General features: G+C 46.8%; 1 protein-coding gene across 6 annotated transcripts in view; it reads right to left on the bottom strand.

Moving 5' to 3' along the window:
* Positions 1-24,239, bottom strand: part of MET18 (ARM repeat superfamily protein) — a 101,894-nt gene that overhangs the window by 20,986 nt on the left and 56,669 nt on the right. For 3 of the 6 annotated variants that reach the window (XM_086819646.1, XM_086819644.1, XM_086819649.1), the window contains 5 exons: positions 9,036-9,122; positions 8,112-8,952; positions 4,198-4,577; positions 4,018-4,097; positions 1,950-2,055 (listed from right to left, as the gene is read on the bottom strand). In XM_086819646.1, the coding sequence (XP_086675772.1) occupies positions 1,950-2,055; positions 4,018-4,097; positions 4,198-4,577; positions 8,112-8,952; positions 9,036-9,122 (1,494 nt within the window). The remainder of the gene's footprint in view (positions 1-1,949; positions 2,056-4,017; positions 4,098-4,197; positions 4,578-8,111; positions 8,953-9,035; positions 9,123-24,239) is intronic. The other 3 variants (XM_086819645.1, XM_086819648.1, XM_086819650.1) reach the window with 1 other exon arrangement.

The following is a 24,239-nucleotide window of genomic DNA, read 5'->3' as shown; positions in this document are numbered from 1 at the left end:
ATGGCGTCTTCTCATTAACTAATAGAAGGATCGTTTTTCCCCAAAAAAAAAAAAAGATCTTGACCACTCATGACAGCCTACATCAGTTTACCCAAAAACAAACCCGCCCTTGCTCTAAGCAAGGGTATGAAGAGAATGATGGAGCCTTTTATAACAAGAAGGCATTTCAAAGTGAAAAACACACCGAAGGATTCAGAAGGATTATTTAATTCAATTTTTTGCGGGACTTCCTGGACAGCGAACCCTTGACTCACATTAGATAAATCAGAAGACCCTATCATAATCTTCCTCATTGAGAGAAAGATTTTCCACTGCTGTGAATGCTTTGTCTTCTGCTGCTGTGGATGCTTCATCTTTATCTTCTTCTTCTTGTACAAGGTTGGCATGTGTCTTCTCTTGCTCTTTGACCATCTTTTGTTGACCATCTTTTGAAGCACCTGCCTTCAGCGTGTCCAAGCTTTTTACAAAAGTTCCACCTGAATGTCCTACCTTCTTACCTGTAACATGCCAACCATGGCCTCCAAAAGGTAATATTGATGCCTATGACATGTCCCACCTATAAGGGATCAAATGACTACACATTGAACTACGCTGGCCTATTTATAGTCTCATGGAACTGCCCCTACTTTTATCCAACTGCCGTAGGCCAACTCCTTGGACAGAAAAACTGCTCTAGCCTATTTATAGTCTCATGGAACTACCCCTACCTTTATCCAACTGCTGTAGGCCAAGTGCTTGGACAGCAAAACACCCACAAACATACTGGTTAATGCCTTAAAAAGGCTCCTAATCCTAGCTAGAATAGAGAGCCAAGCATGTCTACATCTATGCATGTGACATTACCTTTGAACTTTGAGAGCATGACTTCATCTGATTCAAGTGAAGCTTCAGCTCTCATTCATTTTTATATTAAAGAACTTCTGCTTGAGAAATACCTTTTAATTGTTAATCTTGTTGCCAAAAAGATTCTCTAGCATGTCCCATACCTCCTTGCTTGATTTGTCCAGGTCCACATGATGTATGAGGATTTCTACGAAGCTGAGACCAATGAGTGCAAGAGCTTTGTCAGTCCTTTCTTGCCAGATACGAATCTTCTCAGCACCTTGATTTACTGCAGGTTTCTTTTCAATGCCCTTCACGACATTCCACACTCCATCCCTCATTCGGAGAAGCCTGATCTTTGTCTGCCATGAAGGAGAGTTGGAGCCACTGAATTTCTCCACTTTTCAAAAATTCCCCAATCAGCTGCTGATGTGGCATTGCAGGTAGAGTAGGTGGCAGCAGCTCTGTCAGGCGGCAAAGAGACGGCTACACTAGGTGGAGGTTTTAGAGGCAGCAGGTGGCAGCAGCAATGGGTGGCGAACAGCGATGGACGGCAGTGGCATTAGGTAGAGTGGCACAGCAGTGAAAATGGCAGAAGTGGAGGGAGATGCTTATCCCGGCTTTGATACCATGTTGGTTTACAAGGTACCAGGGTGACGGCTAGATGGACAACAGAAACAGAGAAACAGAGATGACAAAGCTCTAGAGTGAGAGCTAGATTGCAAGACTCAATGATGATTTGATTGATGTGTTGAACCTTCACTGCGTACATGCTTTTGTAGGCTTGAAGCCTTATATTTTGACCCATAGAAATCACACACACTGAACTGATGACACATGGCACACTTATCCTATCCACACACATAGGGGGTGTTCACACCTAAGAGAATGTTCACACCTAGTGAACCCTGAATCCCAACAGTACGTGCATAGGTAATACATGCATACATATATACTCCTGCATTTGGCATTTTCTACTATCACATTTAACATTCAATCCAAATGTTGAAGCAACCATAGTTAAAAGCTAACAAATATAAGGGATCCACACACTGTTTTCACTCAAATAACGAAAAATCACAGCAATGTTGCTTAGGTAATTAGTAGCTCGGATTAAAAATACTTACTCGACTGTTGTGGGCATTATAAGATTCAGGCAAGTTCTCAATGACACTCCATATATCCAACGCTAGCTCCAACAGTGCTTCACTCTCTGATACTGTGCTTCCACAGCTGTTAAAACATAAGGGTGTTCAAGCGTGAGTTATAATTCTATAGAAAGAAAACAGGTGTTCATGAGTGCTTGCAATTTATTGCCACCCTAGACAATGTCAGAAACCTGGGTTTATCTTCAGTTTCTTAAGATCCAGTGACTTGTCAAAAATGTAGTGTATTCATCATGAACTCTCCACTTAATATGGCCCATGCAGAAGAAGAGTCGTGTAAGAGGACATGGTCCCACCTTTTGAGGAGCGGAGATAGCGCAGAGAGATGAAAGTAATCAATGCAGAGCAAGAGCTCCTTCAGTCAGATCTCACTATCAACACTGCAGTCAAACTCGTTGGAACAGGGTAAGCTGAGGTGATTTACAGCTGCCACTTGGATTTATTGCATAGCCTTGAGTGACAGGAAAAATGAGAACCCTTTGGCTTCTGGGTGAAGGGACAACAAGGTTGCTTTGCTTTTGTTCTCACGCTTAATTCCCACAAGGTGTGTATGTCTCAGCATTTAAAAATCACACGGTTGTCTCTGAAGACATCATATGAATGGTTGTGTTGGCCACCTCCTTCTTGGTTGCTAGGTTTGCTGAATGATTTATACCTAGAAAATTCATGTTATTTCCAAACTTAGCAAACCCAAAGTGCGATTGACTCCATAAGAGTCTCTCACAAAGGTTTGAATCATCAACTCCATCATGCATACCATAGACTATGTGCTATGATACATCATCAGCACCCAAGAGCAGGTGCAGATTCATGGATAAAGGTATGTCCAACTTACTGGACAAATCTTCATGAATAAACCACCATACTTAGATCCTATCACTTCTTTGGAGGTGAAGCGCAGACTCAGCCATGGCCAAGGCTAGCACTAAAGAGAACACATACACGCGTGCGTGCGCGCGCATGCCCACGGAAGCTGGTCCTGCAAGTGCACTGCTTCGGATAGAAAGAATCAGCATAAACCAGCTGACCGCAACTTGGACAAAGACTTCACAAGAAATATGCATGTCTGCTCGGCCAGCAGAAAGATATACCAATGAAAAACTTGGTCATTTCCCAAACTTAACAAAAATCAAAGTCCGATCTTTGCTCAATTTGTGGTTTACTTTCAAATCCTAAAATCATCAACTCCATTGTGCATAACATAGTTTGCTGCAAGACTTCCTGAGATTCCCACTCCTTGAGGATATCATCCCTCAGGTATCTTTTCTTCTTAACTACCAGCTTTGGTTATCCCCGAGGCTTGTTTTACATACATCACATTTGGTCCAAGAGATGGAGCAAAAATGAGCTTATGAGGTTCTTTTTAAAGGTGACAAAAGCGAAAATGTCTTGCGTTGACCTGATACCCCCCCCCCCCCCCCTCTCCCCCTTTCCCCCTTTCTTTTGGTCATTGGTGCTTGAGAGGCTGCAGCAAAGAGTGGAAATTTTGGTGTTCTAGAGCAGCCAACAAGAATAACTAACAGTTCAGGCAACCTTGCAAAGCTTCAACGTGCTCAGATACTGTCTCCTGTAAGGTGCAGCCGACTCTACCCTCTAGCCCTTATTGAAAGCAGCAAGAGAAGAGAACAGAGCAGCCAACCAGCAGGACAGTTTAACAAAGACATCGTCACATGAACCAGGTGGCCTCCCACTGGATGCCTCCCGTTGGATGTGGAAACATACAGGGCTAGAGCTGAATAGGAAGAGACCCTCTAGCCCTTATTGAAGGCAGAAAGAGAAGAGAATAGATCAGCCAACTAGTAGAACAGCTACACAAAGTCATCATCACATGAATCAGGTGGCCTCCCATTGAATGACTGTAAACATACAGGGCTAGAGCTGAATAGGAAGAAATAAGATACCCTAACGTGAGGGCCACAAAGTGAAAGCATGGATAGTTACACATTGTGTTGCAGACCTACAGTACAAAAAACGAGTGTACTTTATTATAAATTTCAAGGGTGCAGGGTTGAAGCACAGTAAAAGTTACCAGGGCAGCATGTACTGTAAAAGACCCTGCAGAAGTGATACAGCCGTTTCCGAAGTATCATCCCGAGCATCCGTGTGCTGCTGTGCACATTATGAAAGATTAAATAAACCAGATGCCTGGTTAGTATCATGTGGCAAGCACGCAAGAGCCATAAGTCAAAGCTGGATTAAGAGTACTTACAACTGCTTCCTTAAGCTTATCACAGACCAACTCTGTAAGCCTTTTCACTACACCACTTGATGCTTCTGGCCTTTTACTGCAAATTGTGGCAAGCACCTTCAAATTAGAGTGTATGGGAAATTTCTTTTGATCCTCCAGCAGCCGTTTTAGCAATGTGCAAACAAGAGAATCTGTCAACCCACGTCCCAGCCTATCAACTGAAAACTTCTCCTCCAAACTGCAAATAGTGGAAACAGCTCCGACTGCTCTGTCCCACAAAGGCTTCACTTCAGACTTTTCCATAATGAGGCATATGAGGAAAGATACAACAAACTGATACAGATTCTCTGCAATTGCCGGTACTTGAGGTGGAAAAGAGGCCATGGCCTGCAACCCAGCCACTGCCACATGTGAAGAACCATAAAAATATTTCTTTTGACAAGAAACCCTCATCGGCTGTGCAGTCCTTGATCAAAGCCCATTCATTAAGTTCATGACTTAAAAGATTTCAAGTTCCAAAAAACCCAATAAACATCACTGATAGCAGGTCATTTTTTATTTTTATTTAACACCAGATCCACCACTAGCTATGGGGGGAAAAAAAAAGAACACTTTTGCCTGGACAAATATGGCTACAAAAACATCAGCTCGTTCTTTCAAAAAGAGTACCTACTCTTCCATCATAATATTGAAAATTTAATTTGTGAATTAATTCAATGCTGAATAAGAAACCCAAAGTGCAAGAATGTCCCAAATCCCCCTGACCTCATTGGCTTTCTGAACATTCCGAATCTCACCAAGAAACAACCTGATGGGTGCCACTCTCTGTTAGAATTTATGCATCTCAGTGTTTTGGGACTGTACCATTTATTTGGTATTTTATGTATTTTCTCCTCTATTTATGGGTCCCGGACAGTCGGCCCGCCCCTAGAGGCAATCGGCCAGTTCACTAATGCACTATTAAGGAGTTCCCCCATTTCTCACTTTTTTATCCAATCCCTTGCTCAAGTTCAACATTCTCTTGTTGGCCAATCGCCATTGTAAAGCTTCAAGCTAACATAAAAGGTGATCTTGTCCACAAGCTCTCTCCACTCTCTCTCGTCTTGTTTATGCTTCTGCCTCTGCATTCTCCAACATGGTATCACTCGCTTAGGTTCAGGCTGCTCCATCTTCTGCAAATCTGCCCGCCTTCTCATCTGTGCCTTGCTGCGTTTTCTGGTCCAACACCTTCTCATCTGCGCCTTGCTGCGTTTTCTGGTTCAGCCAGCCCTTCCCTTGCTGCCAGCCAGTTTGTTGGCTGCGTTTTCTCCTACATAGGCAAGCTGGCCAGGTTCTTGGCTGCGTTTTCTTCTACAGAGGCAAGCGTTGGAGTTTTGGCTGTCCAGCCTCCTCCTCTCTTAGGTTTGAGAGGGGGCTGATTGGTTCTGGAGCCTCGCTTCATTGGAAAGCACTTGAGAGAGTCTTTGAGAGCTGAGATGTGTGTTTCTTGTTGCTGTGGATATGGGTTCCCTCTTGGAGGAGGCATCTATCCTTGTTTCTAAAGAGCAAGTAAGGTTCCCTCCTAGTGGACCGGATCAGGCACTTGTTACAGTGCAACAGACTAGACGGTGTCACTGCTCCTCTTCTGGAAAACAGGTTTATTTGGCCAAGGATTGCAAGCCCGAAGGTATAGCCCAGGCCAAGATCAAGTTTCCAAAGACGGGCAATGATCATATACAGGATAATGATACAGACTCTAGTACCACTTCTAGGGCTCCCACGGCGATTCCGGCTCAAGAGGACCCATATGGTGTACTTCTCTAGTACAAAGCAGTTCCCCCCCATGTGATTCCAACCAGAGGAGGCTTGTGGGCGGGAGAGGGGGCTGATTACAGCTCCACTTACTAGTGCATGGGACTGTGATTCGAAGTTCCAAGCATTAGACATATGGCAGGACATGGTTATCTTTTGTATAGCAGAGATTATGAACTAGATCTCTTCCGAGTTCATTGTTCGAGGCTTTTGGGACGTGATGTGTTCCGTCCACTATTGGGGATTATGGGTGCAGTGTGTCCAGCAGCTCATCATCTATTCTTGGAGTTCACTTCACACTTGTGTGGGAATTCGTGGCCAAGCAAACTTCCTGGTGGCATTTTGTTTCGAGGAAACAGACTGGTGGATGCTCTCCCCGAGGTGATTCCAGTATTCGCGCTGCTAGAGGGTCCATGGTTGCATCTTCATCGGCTTATCTTCTTCCGACTCTTGCACTCTATGAGCTATAGAGGGGGTGTTAGAATTTATGCATCTCAGTGTTTTAGGGTTGTACCATTTTTTTGGTATTTTATGTATTTTCTCCTCTATTTATGGGTCGTGGACAGTCAGCTTGCCCCTAGAGGCAATCGGCCAGTTCACTCATGCACTATATAAGGAGTTCCCCCATTTCTCACTTTTTTATCCAATCACTTGCACAAGTTCAACATTCTCTTGCTAGCCAATTGCCAGTGTAAAGCTTCAAGCTAATATAAAAGGTGATCTTGTCCACAAGCTCTCTCTACTCTCTCTCGTCTTGTTTATGCTTCTGCCCATGCATTCTCCAACACTCTCTTCGAACTCTTTTTATAGATGCACTAGATTATGATACCAGAAGCGCAAAAAGATATAGATTATGTCACAACTATTCAAGTCTAAGATGAATAATTAAAGGTTCCTTGTGTAAACTGTACACCATAGAATCACTGATGTGGGAACATAAGTTGATTAAGGAGATTCCCTATTAAAAAAGTGGCCTTGCACAGGTTTTTGTTTTCAATAGCTGAAAGTACCTCCTCTAGTTGGGTTCTTTAAACAAAAGCAACCCCAACAGCATAGGAAAGCTCTAAGGTTTTACTGCACCATTTTTTAACACTGTATAAGCCTCCCTGTAGCTTGAGTTTCCATATAGAAACCCAAATCCAAAGAACCACATCAACAGCTAGGGCAGTCCCAACTTGTCCATACTGTTGGTTACTCTCATAGGCACCTTGTGATATTTGAAATGCAGCAAAATGAAGTCACTCAGCCACCAAACAGCAGCACACAGCTGTCCACTTCTACAACCCAGCCCAAAGATTTTCTAGAGTGGTCACACAGCTGTCCACCAAACAGCAACATGGTTTGTGTTGAGAAGTTGACTGCGCGAGTGCCAGACTCCATAGCCAGCCACAGAGCGCTTATGATCACAGAAAGTAAGAACACAGCCACATCATCGACTACCAGATTTCTTGGTATTGCTATTGTGTGCATTTAACTGCTTGTTGTTGGCACAGTCTTGAATCATGCATTGTAAAAAAAGGCTTGTTGTAATGCATAAACACCATAAGAGGGGACCAAGTGGGAAGGAAGGGATGGGAGGAGAAAGAGTGGAGGGAGGGAGACGGACCAGGAGAAAGCCCAGATCTTCTGTCCCCTAGTGTGAGTATTGAGCTCTAACAAAAATGGCATGTGTGACAAATTGTGCATAGCATTCTTTTTGCATTAAGCTTGCTTTTTATTTTCGGTGATTAAGTAAATGACTAGATCTTCAGTGGGGCCATCCCTATTTAAAAGGTGGCTGGATAGTGGAGAAGAGGAGCGCGTAAAAGAGGTGATGGAGCCAAACCCGAGAGCTGTTATGAAAGAGAGGCAATAGAAGAAAGGGCAGGGCAGCAGAAGGCTGGATGTTGCATTGATTCTTTAACAAAAAATAGAATTTAAGTAATCATCTAATTGAAGTGACCCCATAGACCTGTTCAATCTCTGAACCATTATATTATCACACCTATCAGAGCACTTGCCATAGCTGCAGTAACATTTATAAAAGCTCAGAGCTGCCACATATCAGAGACCCAGGCACATGTTTCTGAAGCAAACCATAACAGATTTTAAACAAACTCAGCAGCTCACAAGAGTGCGTAAGAAAGAGAACTGTAGAAATTTACCTCCTATCTCCCATATCTTCTCAACTGAAACAGACTCTCTGGTCATGCCGTTTTGCAAAGCAGCAACGATCACCAAGGCAAACGACATCACAACTTCTGCTGAATAGGATTGAAGCGGCACCATCCATCTAACGTCTGTTATGTAAGTGTTTGACGAGAGAGAAGACATATAATAGTCCTCCGCAACTTCCCTGGATCCTTCAATAATCAAACCTAAGGCGTCCAGCACTGCCACCGTCAGAGACCCTGTGCAGCTAAGACTATGCTGGAACATGTCCCCTTTGACAAAAGCCAAAACATCTGCCTCTCTGATGTGTACTGGGAGCTTCATGGCTCCAAACATACGTTTAAATAGGGTTCCCAGCACAGCAAAGCAGCTGAAACACGAAGCTTTAACTGCTGCTGCAAGTATGGGGCCTGTTTCTTTTATGGTAACTCTTGCACGGTCCATTACAACAGATGAATCACTGAACACACTCCTATCAAACCCCATGCCTGTTGATTTGACATCATCCTGGTCTGTCCACACCAAAAATACTGGTAGGCAGTTGAGAAAGTCGTCCAAAAAGGCATCTTGAAGCACCAGCTGGAGAAACTTGTTCGTCTCTACAAATTCTATTGCGTCTTGACCTCCTACTTGAGATGCCCTGATACAAGCCCTAAAGCATTCAAGTGCCTCTGTTAGAACTTGTTCATCTCTTTCCCTTGTATCCATTGCTTCTGTTTTCTGTAACAGTAATAGCTCCTGCTTGAGAGCTATCCATATAGCAGCTGCATGTTTTTGAAGCACGTCAGCACCATAGTGCAAGCTACAGAAGCCCAAAAACTTCAAGGAATCTCGCTGCATTGAAAAAGGAAAGGGTTGTCATACACTTAAAAAAAATTCAGAGTGGCAAAACATTACAAATATGTAGTCGACCTGACCTTCGCAGTTCTTAGGCTTGAGGAAAGCTTCTCCAGTAATAGTGGAATGCAAAAATCAGCAAAAAGCCTTGTTGACGCAAAACAATGCTGCAATCAAAGCACACCTATCATGATTGCAAATTCACATTAAGTTGACAGAAACCAGAGTCCAATTTACATATGACTTCATTCTTTCACACAAACATAGTTTCCAAAGAGCCACAGGTTTTAGAATGATCATATTCTGCCGGTGGTAGATCAATTGAGCAAGCAGACACACCTTATTCCATGCAACTCAAATACAGATGGAGGTGGCCAAGTTGTACATCATTAAGGTGTTTCAGATTTTAGAATGATTGTTTTCTGCCGGTTGTAAATCGATTGAGCAAGCAGACACCCCCTTATTCCATGCAACTCAAATGCAGATGGAGGTGATACAGACAGACAGAAAGTATGAACAAGACAATGATCACGACCCTTCGGTGTTACCGTCAAAAGCATTAGACCCTCTCTGAGGAGTTTTTGCCATTGGTGAAAAATGCCATCAATGATACCAGAACCCAATGACCCAAGCTCTAGAAACTTCTAGTAGACACTATGGCGACATATCAACTGGTCAAAGACATGATATTCACCCTCCCCCCCCGCCCCCCCCCCCCCCCCCCCAAGAATCAAGATCCTTCTATTAGTTAACAGAAAACAGCCTTAAAAGGCTACGTACAAACTCGCCTCCATGTACGGAGCGAGGATCATGGAACAAAAAAGGGGGGAAGGATGCACTTCTCCTCCGGCTGGCCGCTCTATGAGGAGAACGTTATCTCATACAAGGGGTGGGGGAGGGAATAACCACTCAGGTGGTCTGTAGTGCCAAATGGGCTCACCACCACTATATGTGAGAAAAGGACCAGGTCACCGGAGCCTCAGGAAGGTCCACATACAGTCAGAACCACCCTGAAGCTTCCCACTCTGGCCGCGGAGGGTATGAATGATGTCAAGCCAAATGATCCTGATGGACTCCACCAGCGGGGTGTGCGTGCCTTCAATGGTTTTGCCGCATTGAGCTCTCGAGATGTGCCATGCACCAATGCAGCTACAAAGCTCCAATCTCTTGGGTCGAACCAGGAGTCCAGTGACCAATAGAAGGGGTGGGGACTGGCACTATCAAGATGCGAAGGTGAGAAACCTGAAGAGCCACCCACCTTCCTCCTCATAAGCCATGACAACCTCGGCCTCAATGGCCCAAGCGACAGTGCCCAAAGTAATAGTACGGGACAAGGCCCTGTCCATCATCAAGATGCGGAGAATCCACGGCCAAACCTGTTGAGACGTCGGGCAGTCCCAAAGACAATGTCGTTGAGACTCCTGGGGATGGCCATATCTCGGACATGCTGTTGGTCTACCTCCAATGGCTAACCAAATGCCAACCGCCAAACTCCTATGTGCCAACAGCCACAAAAAGAGAGTGATCTTCTGAGGTCAAAAACTATCCCAAAGCCTCTTCCAAAAATCTGAAAGAAAGTGGGATGAGAGGCCCTGAGACTGCCAATGTCCCGCTGTTGCTGGAGTGCCCTCAACCTGGGGCATCTGGATCCTGGGGCGGTATATGCAAAAAATGGGTTACCCGGAGTCTCCTCCCTGTCTACAAGATCACACCAAGTCCACTCCCCCGGATCCCACAAAAGGCACGTCATGGGGCAGCTCTCCCAAATCCATAAAAGCCAAAGTCTCTCCCTGGGCACCTTTGCCGATGGTGGTTCAATGTGCCACTCATGTGCATGGAATCCGATCACCCTCACCCTTTGTAACATCGCCTAACGTCCTCCAAGGGGGGCTATGATCTCACTAGTCTGCCATGAGGCCCAATCGAAAAGGTGAGCAAGGCGGAGCTCTCATCCGCGCCATGAACTGCCATGAGAATATCATAACTGATGAACACTCCCAACCACTGCGGGGGAATAGGTTCAGCGATCAAGATCAGACACTCAGGAGGAATGGCAAAGCGCGTAGCGCGAAGCGGGGGGGGGGGGGGGGGGACCCCATTTTCTTTTCTGGGTGTTTAGTTGCGCGGAAAGCGTTACAACACACAGAATCCCATGTTGAGGCTGAGTTTGTCCTTGCCCCAAATCCCAATCAGGCCCCTCTCTTGAGCCACTGGGGGGAGCTATCTGAATGTAAGCCAATCTCCAAGGGACCTAGCAAGGCCCATGCTCAAAGGTCCCCAAGATACATAACGGCGAGCGCCTAGCATGTGACCACTAGGTAAACGGATCAGTGGGTTCCAAATCAAGGCCTCTCGGAGACGCTCCTCGAAGGCTACAAGAACAAACGATTGATCCCAAGCTCGTAATAGACCGGCTCGTCGTCCTCTTCGAGACGAGCTATAGGTCTTGGTGTGCAACATTTAGCAAGTACTCTCTATTTTCACTTTTGTACTGGATTTTCTAGTCCCAAGCGGGAACTTGCGCCCAGAACGCGACCTGAGATCACCGCTCCGTGACACTTGGTATCAGAGCAGGAAACGCCACGTCGCGGTGAGTTTGATCAAGACTTATGCCAAAGGGAAAGACCACGGAAGGTGGCTATCTGGACGCGGAAGAAGCCGCGAGAATTGAGGAGGAAGCAAGGCAAGAAAGAGAGGCAGAGCTTGACGCCGAAGTAACAGCTTGGATTCGGCGTGAAAGGCACAAGAGACGTCTCGAGTCAAGAGCAATAGATACTTGACAACACCAAATGGATGACCCAAGGAATCCAGTGCCGAGTTGGCAGGATCACCAAGATGACAGACTGAACCGGCTAGAAGGCACATTGGCCTCCTTAGTCGAGCAACTACACAAGAAGGATGGCAGCCGACCTTCGTCGCCAAGACAGATGAGGTCGAGGTCCCCTCCCAGACGTCAACACAGAAGACGGAATGACAGGAAGGACTCAGAGTCATCAGATGAGGGATACGGAAAGTACAAACCGTTACCCGCGGAGAAGCATACTGGGCAAAGAGATTCGCTTGTGGTGACAAGGTGGATCCATGAGACAGAGGATTATCTCACCATGAACAAAGTGTCTCATAAACACTGGATCTGTGTGCCGTCGCGACTGCTATTAGGGGATGCATACACATGGTTTCTGGCAAATGAGGCAAAAAGGCCGTGGACCAGGTGGGATGATTTTACCAAGGACATGGCCGAGCATTTTGTACCACTGAATGAAGTCTTCAGGGTACGTGATGAATGGCGTAACCTCAAACACGTAGATGGAAAACTGCGAGATTATATCAACAAATATAGGCAACTTATGCTGCAGATTATGGATATGCATTCTACAGATAGATTACACGGGTTCCTGTTCTCTCTGCATGACTGCACCCGCAGAGAGATCGAGAAGCAGGAACCTGAAAATTATGAGGCGGCACTCACAATGGCGGAACGGCTATCCGACACTGAGAGCAGAAAGTGGCAAAGTAAAAACAATGCAACAGGAACAGGGAGATGGAATGGTGCCGAACCTCAAAACAAGAATGATAACTCCTCCAATGAAACCCGGGGAGAAAAATATGGGACAAGTACAAGCGGGGCAAGGTCGAGTGGATCTTTCGTACCCCGAACCTATGGGAGCAATTCTGGGAATAGAAACTTTGTGCCGGGGAGGGGGACACCCCAATCAACCAATACAGACGGATTTTCCAATACTGCAAGGCGTTCTCTTCCTCCCCCGACACACCCGTGCAGAAGTTGCGCGAGCAATCATTGTGACAGTGAATGCCCTTGTCAACCCACACAAGGCCGGGTTACCACCGTTCAGACCCAAGGGCAAGAAGATAATTATGAATATATGGATCAACTGAGGATCACCGAGATTGAGGATGCAGAAACCTCCTCTCGACGAGGCGATAGCCCACCAAGGGTAGGTGCCGTGCAGGCAATACCGAAATGCATGGTAGCACAGTTATCGACAGTGCAAAATGTGTATTTTCAGGCTCATGTGAATGGCCTAAAGCAAAGCATCATGTTGGATACGGGAGCCACCCATAATTTCATCACCCCAAAATGCGCTAAGAAGCTGGGAGTGAAGGTGTGCAACTCCAGTAAACTGTCAGTGTTGTTTGCACAAGGACAGGATGACAATGTAAAGATGGCATACAATGTGCAGGTGCAGGCAGGCGCATGGAAAGCGCGACTGGATTTCATAATTGTGCCCATGGATACTTTCGAAGTGATTGTCGGGCTCACTTGGGTCGACAAATATCTCATCGCCTTTATGGGAAAAGGTGTAAATAATATGATACTGGATATGCAGGGTACAAGAGTCAGTGTGCCATGCATCCGTCGTCACTCGGGGGATAAAACAGTCAACAAGGACAATGTATGCAACAGGGTTGAGTAAGGCTCGAACAGTAACAGATTGCCACGGCAAGATGCCGGAATGGTGCAGTGCCAAGCAGGCAGAGAGGGCAACTAAGCAGGGCTGCCAAATACATTTATGCGTAATGAAGGTCAAGGATGCACATCAGACGCAGTGCAAAATTGGTGAAGCGGAAATACACGAAGTGCTACATGAGTTCCAAGATGTCTTGCCCGAAAAATTGCCAACTGGGTTACCGCCAAAACGATCAGTGGATCACAAAATCGAACTCTTGCCAGGGCATAGTCCTTCGGCTAAAGCTCCATATAGGATGGTTGCTACAAAGCTCAAGGAGCTCAAGGTGCAGTTGAACGAACTAGCCGAAAATGGAATGGTGCGTCCCAGCAAGTCGCCGTATGGTGCACCTGTGTTGTTTGTCACATAGAAGGACGGGTCAGCTAGGTTATGCATTGATTACAGAGCCCTCAATAAAATCACCATCAAGAACCGCTACCCCGTACCAGTAATGGAGGAACTCTTAGACCAACTGGCGGGAGCGAAGTACTTCAATCGGATCGACTTACGATCCGTATATCATCAGATACAAATCGCCGAAGACGACATTGAGAAACCGGCGTTTCGCACAAGGTATGGAAGCTACGAATGGCTGGGGTAACCAACGCCCCGGCCACCTTTTGCACGATGATGAATGATATCTTTAAAGATTATCTAGATGAGTTTTTGATCATATATATAGATGATCTGCTTATATACAGCAAGACTTTGAGTGAGCATAAAGAACACTTAAGAAAGGTCTTCCAAATGTTACGGCATCACAAACTGTATGCCAAGCCAGAGAAATGTGAATTTGCAATCACTGAAGTGGAGTTTCTAGGCTTCGTGGTAAATCAAAAAGGGGTACAAGTAGACCCCAAGAAGATCGAGGCAGTGGTGAAATGGAATGCACCCCGAACTGTGCGTGAAGTTCGCAAGTTCGTAGGTTTCTCACAATTCTGTCGAAAGTTTATCAAAGATTTTAGCAAAATTGCCATCCCACTCACTGATATAACTAAAGGCATCAAGCCTTTTAAGTGGACAGATATAGAAAAGAGCACTTTCGAAAAGATGAAAGTCGCAATGTGCAGTATCCCGGTGCTTAAGCTCCCAGAGTTCAACAAGGAGTTTGAGATCCACACGGACGCATCGGACGGGGCCCTTGGAGGAGTTTTATTACAAGACGGGCACCCTGTCGCATATGAGTCTCGCAGTAGAACGCCGATGGACCACACATGAAAAGGAAATGCAAGCAGAGGTTCATTGCCTTAGGAAGTGGCGTCATTATGTGCAAGACAAGCACACAAAATTTCTTACAGATAACATATCTCTTAAGTACTTTCAGACGCAACCCAAGTTGTCACCAAAACAAGGCAGATGGCAGGAGTTCATCGCAGAATTTGACATAGATATTATTCACAAGTCGGGGAAACAGAACTTGATGCCAGATGCTCTAAGCCGTATGCCGCAGTTGAATGCAGTGAGTGTTGCAAATGGGGCACCGTTAGACAAGATCAGAGATGCTCAGAAGTTAGACGCAGCAGTCATTCGCATGGCCACAGAGTTGCACAATGGTACCTCAGCCGTGGGTTTATTTGAATTCAAAGATGGAAAATCTACGCCCACCAAAAGGTGTATGTGCCCAATGACCCGGTCCTCAAAGCCATGCTACTTTGGGAAACCCACGACTGTAAGCTGGCCGGGCATGGTGGGCAGAAGCGCTCGCTCGACTAGCTTCAACGTCATTTCTTCTGGCCACGCATGACTGAGAATGTCATCGAATATGTTCGTACATGCCCAACTTGTCAACTCGTGAAGGCACAACGAGTCAAACCGACTGGATTACTGCAAACCATGTCCATCCCGTCAAAGCCGTGGGACATTGTCAGTATGGACTTTATTGTGGATCTCCCGGAGTCCCATGGATACAACACCATATTTGTGGTAGTGGATTATTTTTCGAAGCAGGCACACTTCATTCCATCAAAACCACCACTCATGGCATATCAGATTGCAATTCCCATCTCTGCGGTAAAGAAAGTACATGTTTGTGGGCTTGGTGCTGGCGGGTCAGGAAAAGGTGTCTGTCCAGGAACTGTATATAGAGATGCTGCATAACTACCCCAGACCTCTGTAGAAGTGATGGCCAAAGCACGGGAGGACTCATGAAACAAACGCCAAGCCTCTTGAATCCTGGCTCAAGAACAGCTCGTATAATTCCTGCTCTAGCTGAGCAAGGAAGGCCCGCTTCTTCCTTCGCACAAGGCGCCGGAAGGCAATACGTGACTGTTGGTGAGAAGTGACTCCCAAAGCAACCTCCCGCTGCAGTCGGGGTCTCGTCTCTCTGCACACCTCATCATACCAGCTGTTCTGGGGCATACACGCAGAACGCTGTCGCTGTCCAAGCTGAGTATGTGGATATGCCTCTCTCGCTGCATCCTATAAAGTCTCTGTCAGTATATGGGTCAGCTCCTCCAAAGGTCTCCCTGACTCCTCTGTGTACAGACGTCTATAAATCCCATCTCTGTAGACAGCATCAGTCTCTAAAGTAAAAGTATATCGAGTGTGATCTGCCCCTCGTGTCCTCTGAGCTGTGGTAAAGTGAAAAGAGATGGTCAATGTCAACAATGCATGATCCACTACTACCCCAATGGGCGGAGATCCAACTGTGAAATCCTCAATGCATGAAACAAAGCTCGGCATAGCCATAACATAATCCACTGTGCTAGCACCATGTCTATGTGGAAAGCAAGTAAATCCAGCTGCTGAGGGAAACCTCTGCAAGCCATTGAGTATGGCCAACCCATGTGGAGTCCCCATATCTACCAAATATCTCCCATACTCTGTGCACTCCACATCCTGTGAGCGTCTGTCTAATCCCATATCCATAGTGTCCAGCTCTCTCAGCATCTCCTCTGAGGTATCATAAAAGGCTGTCTGGCGGTTGCCCATCCGGGCATTAAAGTCCCCTAACATGATGATGTCTCCATCCCTAGAGAACTCCCATATGTCATCATCTAGCACAGAGAAAGGAGACTGCCCTCTAGGTGCTGCATATGTCGATGTACTAGGAGCAAAATAGCATATGGCAATATACAGGAATCTGCTTGTGTCGGCCCTCAGTCTCACCCACATATATCTGGCCTGATCATCTCTCCGAACGATGTGTAGAAGCGGTTGCAGCTCCTCCCTGAAAAGAACTGCCACCCCCCCTGATCCTCTACTACTGTGTACCGATCTCGTCCCTACTCTGCAAGCTGTCTCCCATCTGTATCCTGTCACCTGTGGCATCATCTGACCAGGGGCCTGGTGAGTCTCCGAGTAGAAGACTATATCTCTATCTCTAAAGCTGTCCTCAAAGGCACCTACATCAAGTCTGAGGGATCCATTGCAGTTCCAGGCTGCCAGCTTTAATTTGGTCCCATAGGTCTCGCACCATCATGTAGAGCGTCGCTCCACAATGACCACCCTCCCTTCTCTATAAAATGCTATCTTTCCCTTTTCTCTTGCCGCCCTAATCTCTGGCATGACTTCCTTCATATGTGCAAGCTGTGAAAGAGTAAGATCGTCACCAAGAAAAATGCCTGTATTCTTTAAAGTGGGTCGCCTCTTCAAGAACTCCTTCTTCGCCTCAATAGAGGGGAAGCGAAGTATGAGAGCTCTTTCCTTTGATGTTTCCCCGTTGCCTCCGCTTTTTTTGCCCACTCTCTAGGCTTTTGCGTGTGCCGGACTGTCATTCACCTCCTCTTCAACTTTATCCCCGTCTTTAAGGCCGGTAATCCTCACATGCAAAGCACGTGTACGTCTTTGTTGTTCCTCTTCCAAAGTCATGTTAATGATTGTAGGTGTAGGGGTTGTTATCTCCTTACCTTTACCCTTCTTGGCGACCTTTATCCACTTCTCCGCTTCATCCATCTTCCTTTGAGTCTTGGTGATGACTTCCATCCATTAGGGAGTATTTGCTTCGTGTTGCTTCTCTTCTTCCTTAATTGCCCGTACTTGTTCCTTGATAACCTTGAGCTCTTCTATCATGGATGGCTGAATTTTACCTTCTTCAAGTCCACCATTTGCCTTAGCCTCTGCAAGCTTCCTCTGAAGAGCTGAAATTATGCCTTCGAGTGTGTTGACTTCCCCGTGAAGGTCTTTGACTTCTGCTATGAGGTCCTCCTTCTCCTCTTTCCACCGCTTACCCTCATTGAATACCATTTGGAGAAAGTTGGCTTTCTCCTTCCACCATCCCTCCATCTTCGCCTTCCATTCCTTCATCTCCTTTTCCACATTTGTTATCCTCTTGTTTGTGACCATAAAGGTCGCCTTCGTCGGGTTGCGCAAGGGGGAAGCCATGGAAGAAGCAAGAGAGAGAGAGTTATGTTGCTGCCTTGGGGGCCTGAGCAAGCGTAGGTGGGTGGGTGGGTGGGGAAAGGAAAGGGGCCGGAAGGGGGCGCAGACCCTAGCGGAGAGAGAGGCGGGCTAGCATATTGCCAGCGGTACTGTGTGGCAAACAGAGAGGGCGGCTACAAGAGAGAAAGCGGCGAACAGGGCAGCATGCGGGAGGGACGGCAGCAGGTTCAAAGAGAGAGAAAGTTGGGAGGCAGGCGACCGGTTCGAAGAGAGAGAGGGAGGCGACCGGTTCGAAGAGACGGAGGTGACACGTCAGCAGGCGGGAGGGAGGGCGGCGGAAGCGAACAGAGAGGGGGCGGCGAGTAGGGCGAACAGCAGGCAAGTAGGGCGGCGAAAGCGAACAGAGAGGGGGCGGCGAGCAGGGCGAAAGCGAGAGAGAGAGAGAGAGAGAGAGAGAGAGAGAGAGAGAGAGAGAGAGAGAGAGAGAGAGAGAGATGTGTACACCTTATTGGGTCCCAAATTACCCACTGAAGGGCCCCCTCCTATTGCTAGGAGTATTTGCTTTATTATCTTTGAAGAGAATGACTGATGGATTGACTTTGGACTGTAGATAAGCCAAACGCAAGACCTTTGAAAGACCAAGAGTCGGGTTGAACTGTAGATGGCTGCAGAAGCACCAATGATGGACTGATCTCAAGCCTATGCACTCTTCCAATGAAATGTAGGAAGGCTCCAAATGTGAGGATGAGAGAAGGGGCTGATTGGGACTGTTCTAGGCTGTGAATGTATGAATTCGTTTTACCTTCACCAGAAGGGCTGTAGCAAAACGATGATATGAGTGAATATTGAAATTTGTGTGAATGCTGAAAACGCAAGGTACTGTAGTGGCTAAATGCTGAAGGTGCTGCGTTTTGATGAAGATATGCTGAATGTTCAATCGTGGATGCTCCTTGTGCTGAAGGATGAAACGCTTGAGTGATTTGATGATGAATGACTATGGAATGCAAGAAGCGATGCTATTTATATGCATATGGGATGAATGTTATGCAAAATGCAAACATGATCTGATGCAAACCCCAAGGCTTCTATGACTTCTATATGCATGAATGATCATCTCCAAGTGGGTTAAGGGACTTGATTGAGTGACTGACTCTCTAAGGCTGAGAAATGACCTACGTAGCTCGTGCTTTGACATATCCTGGACTTACCTATAGCTCGTCTCGAAGAGGACGACGAGCCGGTCGTTCTCTTCGAGACAGAGCGGTGATCTCGGGTCGTGTTCTGGGCGCGAGTTCCTGCTCGGGACTAGAAAATCTTGTACAAAAGTGAAAACAGAGTGTACTTGCTGAATGTTGCACACCAAGACCTATAGCTCGTCTCGAAGAGGACGACAAGCCGGTCGTTTTGAGTACTGGAACTTCGAAATCGGACTCTGTATGAAGGAGTTATGACCAAAAACGTACAAACGGCAATGGAAAACGGTGTCCACCCAAATGCGGGCTTCCAACCCAAAACTTGTATTGATAAAATGCCGACACGTGACAAGATTACAATGGAATCACAAGAGTGGTGAGAGAAAATGACTTGCGAGTATCTGAGGCGTAGGATCCCTTGCCCACAAGCCGTCTTGTATCACGAAGGTAGGAGAGGTCGGGCTAGGCCACATTACTCCACCTCAAGGTACTCCTATATAGATGCAAAGAATTTGGGGCGTCCAAGCATACCTCGAGAGCACCATGTGAGGCATACCTCGAGAGCACCATGTGAGGCCGGATAGAAATCCCAAAAATCCAACGCCTCACATACACTCCCCTTTTGAAGAGCTTGAAGTCCCTTTCAAGCCATTATTTTGGATGTACATCATCCTCAACGGGCACTATGTTGTAAAACTGCAGAACCAACGGATGTGCCATTTGAATCATTTTCTCTTCTGGCACCCATGTGCAATTTGTCATGGGGCGATGTTTCCATTTCACATAGAATTCTGGCGTTCCCCGCCGGAACCGTGATTTCAATATCAGTTTTGGTTCAAAAGGCGTAACGGCAGGTGTTGCACCATCTGCAAGCATAGCTACATGGCGACCAAACAGTATCGGGGACAAACCTCTTGAGTAGGCTTATATGAAATGCATTATGTATGTGTAGTGTTGCGGGCAGATCTCATTTGTAGGTGACTCCATTGTAAGATTTGAGCACTTTGTATGGGCCATAGAAGCGATGGTTGAATTTCGGTGTGAGGTTGGCAGATAGTGCAATGTTTTGGGCACTAAGCAGGACCAAGTCTCCCTCATGAAATTCGTCATCACGTCTCTTCTTGTTGGCATGTTTGACATATCTGACTTTGCTTTGTTCTAGATTCTGCTGGGCAACCCGCATTCTCTTCTGCCATTTCTGCAAAAAGTCCTCTGCATCTGGATCTTCCGCATGCACATCTCCTGTGGCAATGGTGAGAGGTGTAATGACCTCTTTACCAGTGGCCAACTCAAACGGCGTGTACCCGGTAGCAATGTGCACGGAGTTGTTATAATGGAATTCTAAAATTTCTAGGTAGTTCGCCCAATCCTTCTGATCGGCACGAACGTAATTGCAAATGTAGTCTTCTATGCCTTGATTGATTCGCTCCGTTTGACCGTATGTTTGTGGGTGATATGCTGAAGACATGCGCAATTGTGTGTCCATTAACTTGAACAGTTCTCTCCACATGTTGCTCATGAATCTGCTGTCCCTGTCTGACACAATAGCCGTTGGCAGTCCATGGTATTTGAACACCTGACTAAAATAAAGGCCATTGATAGGATGAAGACTGAGGAGCATATGATCATGATGGATTGGCCGCTGAGCACTTTATTCATGCGAGAGACATGCTGGCAGAGCTTCTAGCAGTGATGTTCAATCGTGCTGTGTGTGAAGGCTTACCCGAGACTTGGAGTATGTCCACCATCGTGCCTATCTTCAAGTCAGGGGACCCTATGGAGCTAGGGAATTATCGCACTATTATGATTGGTCACACACTAGCACGATTGTATGCATCCATTCTTGAGCAGCAGTTGAGTAGATGGGCAGAGAGAGGGCATTCGAGCAGAGGGACAGGCAAGGTTCAGGAGAGGTTTCTCTACTCTTGACCACATCTTGACTCTGCGGGCCATTATTGAGAAGGCAGGTCGCATGGGCGACAGATTTATTGTAGCTTTGTGGACTTCCGCAAAGCATTTGATACAGTGCCCAAAGTCAGATTGATGAGGTGATTACAGGAGATGGGGGTACCCACAGAGCTCATATGGGGGATTATGGCTTTATATAGATCAGTTGACAGGTATGCACCCCAGAGGGGGTCTCTACTTTGGTTCACTCCACTATAGGAGTGAAGCAAGGTTGCCCGTTATCTCCTTCATTGTTTGGTATGTATGTGGATGAGGCTTCTGACTACATTGAGAGATCGGGGGACAGAGGAGCCCAGCTAGCAGGTACATGGATCCCACTATTGTTATATGCTGATGATATTGTGTTGATCTCTGACTCCCCCGAGGGTATGCAGCGTCATCTGGATGCTTTACATGAGTTTGCACATGATAGTGGATTATCTGTCAACCTTGGCAAAACCAAGGTTATGGTGTTTAACACCACACCATAGTGGGTTAGGCGATCAGCTCCCACATTTACATATGGGCAGGAGATTGTGGAGTATACAGATGCATATACATATCTTGGGGTAGTATTAAGTGGGCCAGTGTTTTCGATGAGGAGAGCAGCAGAGACTAGATTGACTAGAGCACATGCAGCCCTGGGTGGTTTGGAGAGGATGTGTTCGCAGGTTCAGTTTCAGGAACCTCGAACGAAACTTTGGCTTTTTGACACTCTAGTGACATCAGCTATGCTTTATGGAGTCCAGATATGGGGACCTTCAGTGGGCCATCACAGCGCAGGCAGGTGGAGAGGTATGGAGAGGCCTTTGGTATCTATGATTGCTAGGATTATTAGAGCCAAGGCCGTGGTACCTCATGAGATTATTCGAGCAGAGCTGGCGGCTGCCCTATGGTGATTGAGGCTCTTACGAGATCAGTCTCCTACATACATGGCTTGTGGGATCTCCCCCGAGACAGATATGCACGCCTCGCCCTTGAGTCCTCCCGACAGTTAGCTTTACAGGGAGACACGGGTTGTGTTGGTATGGACAGATGACATCTTGGTTCCAGGCACATGGTTTTAGCATGGACAGATTGCCTCCCTTCCAGTATTCTCTAGAGGCACCCTCTCTCACTCTCACACGGACAGAGATTACCAGACTCATCCGTCAAGATTTAGTTCAACTGGACATTAGGAGGACATGGATACAGCCGACTGAGGAGCTGGGCACGAAGATGGCTTTCTACAGAGAGCATTTTCTTCAGCTCACAGCAGATGGTTTTGTGATCAGACCCAGTTACATGGATGTACACTTGTCTCATGCAGTACGATGTGCTATTGGTCAGATTCGCACATCCTCACACCAGCTTGAGATTGAGATTGGCAGATATAGAGGTATACCAGCTGAGGCCAGGATATGCCGAGTATGCCATGGGGAGCTAGAGACAGAGCTGCATTATATATGCCATTGTACTGCATACTATGAGATACGTGGTCATTTCCACTGTTTATTCAGAGAGGGTTTTGGACCACTTTCCAGAGCCATGGGGTACCAGGACCAGAGGTGTTTGGGATTGTTCTTGCTTGAGCTGCGGAGATATAGAGATAGCCTGCTTAGGCGCACAGAGAGCCAAACTCAAAGGCACATTACAGACTTCTTTAGCCCAGCCATCACTGCGCCAGATGGACCACAGCAGCAGCAGGACATGGATACCGCCCACACCAGCGGTACACTGATTGATCGTGCAATTGAGCTTGGTGGTCCAGACGCCCACCACTACGGAGGAGGGCATCCCAGCATAGACGGAGGTTGCAACGGCGGATTCGGATTATTCTTGCGAGACATGCGGGACACCCAGTCAGGGTGCTGACCACAGAGGATATTGAGGAGATCCGCCAGCGTCCGATGCGGCACATATTATGAGATGGAGGCACCTCCATAGTGTACCCCCCTGTCCCACATGATATTGTATCCCCTCACTGTACTCCACTCACCTCCATAGCGTACCCCCCCCCCCCTCACTATATTCACACCCTATAAGGGTTTCTGTTTACCTTCCAGTTCCAGTTTCATTTTCTAGGTGCCAGTAGTATCATCTTTATTTTTCATTTTTTGGTTTTTTATCCAGACATTGTATCAGATATTGCTTACCTCTTTAACAGGGCTCTGGTAGAAGGTTTCCCAGCTGAGTGGACGATGCACACTATTGTACCGATCCACAAAGCTGGGGACATGTTGGACCCCGGTAATTACAAGACTATCATGATTGGCCATACCTTGGCCAAACTCTATGGGGCTATCCTGGAGGCAGAATTGAGCACACACGCTGAGAGGGAGGGGCTTCGTGCCCCTGGTCAGGCAGGTTTTCGGCGAGCCTTCTCTACTATTGATCACATTTTCACCCTGAGATGCCTGATTGACCAAACGCGGGCACGGAGACAGAGACTCTATTGCTGTTTTGTGGACTTCCGCAAAGCCTTCGACACAGTCCCAAGAGAGCGCCTCTTCCACCGCTTACAGACACTGGGCATACCCCCCGACATGATGTGGGGGATTTACAGATTATATGAGCAAGTGTTTGGACGAGTTAGATGCCCAGGGGGGCTATCAGATATGATTGCCAGCACCATTGGTGTGAAGCAGGGCTGCCCTCTCTCCCCGACACTCTTTGGCTTATACATCGACGAGGTAGCAGACTACATCATACACGGAGGAGGCTCTGGGATTGACATCTCAGGTACGATTGTGAACATTCTATTATATGCTGATGATATCATTCTTGTGTCCGATACTCGGACAGGGCTACAAAGGCATCTCCAGGCCCTAGATACTTTCTGTGCGGAGCGGGGACTCACAGTGAACCTTGAGGTTATGGTCTTTCATACATCAGCACCAGTCAGATGGCAGACTATCCTTACACTAGCCTAGGGACAGGTAGAGGTGGTGGGCTCATATGTATACCTTGGGGTCACATTTACCAGCTCATCAGCGAGATTCTCTATGGCACAGGCAGCCAGAGACAGAGTGACACGAGGGTACGCAGCACTAGCAATTTTGGAACGCCAGTGTCACCAGGCACACTTCTAGGAGCCCCGTACTAAGGAGTGGCTATTTGATACACTAGTTACTCCAGCATTGATGTATGCAGCAGCAGCAGTATGGGCACCAAGTTTGGCTACATCCTCATGGACACAGATAGAGCACCCTCAGATTTTGATGCTCTCACGGATGATCCGCAGCAAACCTTCAGTACCACATGATATCCTTCGAGCGGAGTTTGCTATACCACCTATGTTTGTAAAGGCCATGTTCCAAACTATATCTTTTATACACAGGATGCGGGAGCTCCCACTAAATCGGGTATCTCGGGC

The sequence above is a fragment of the Cibotium barometz genome, chromosome 25 (genome assembly GCF_041138505.1).
Source record: "Cibotium barometz isolate CiBa-2024 chromosome 25, ASM4113850v1, whole genome shotgun sequence".
NCBI classification, from domain to species: domain Eukaryota; kingdom Viridiplantae; phylum Streptophyta; class Polypodiopsida; order Cyatheales; family Cibotiaceae; genus Cibotium; species Cibotium barometz.
Note: the sequence above shows the minus strand (reverse complement) of the source record. Positions and strands in the feature narration are given on the sequence as shown.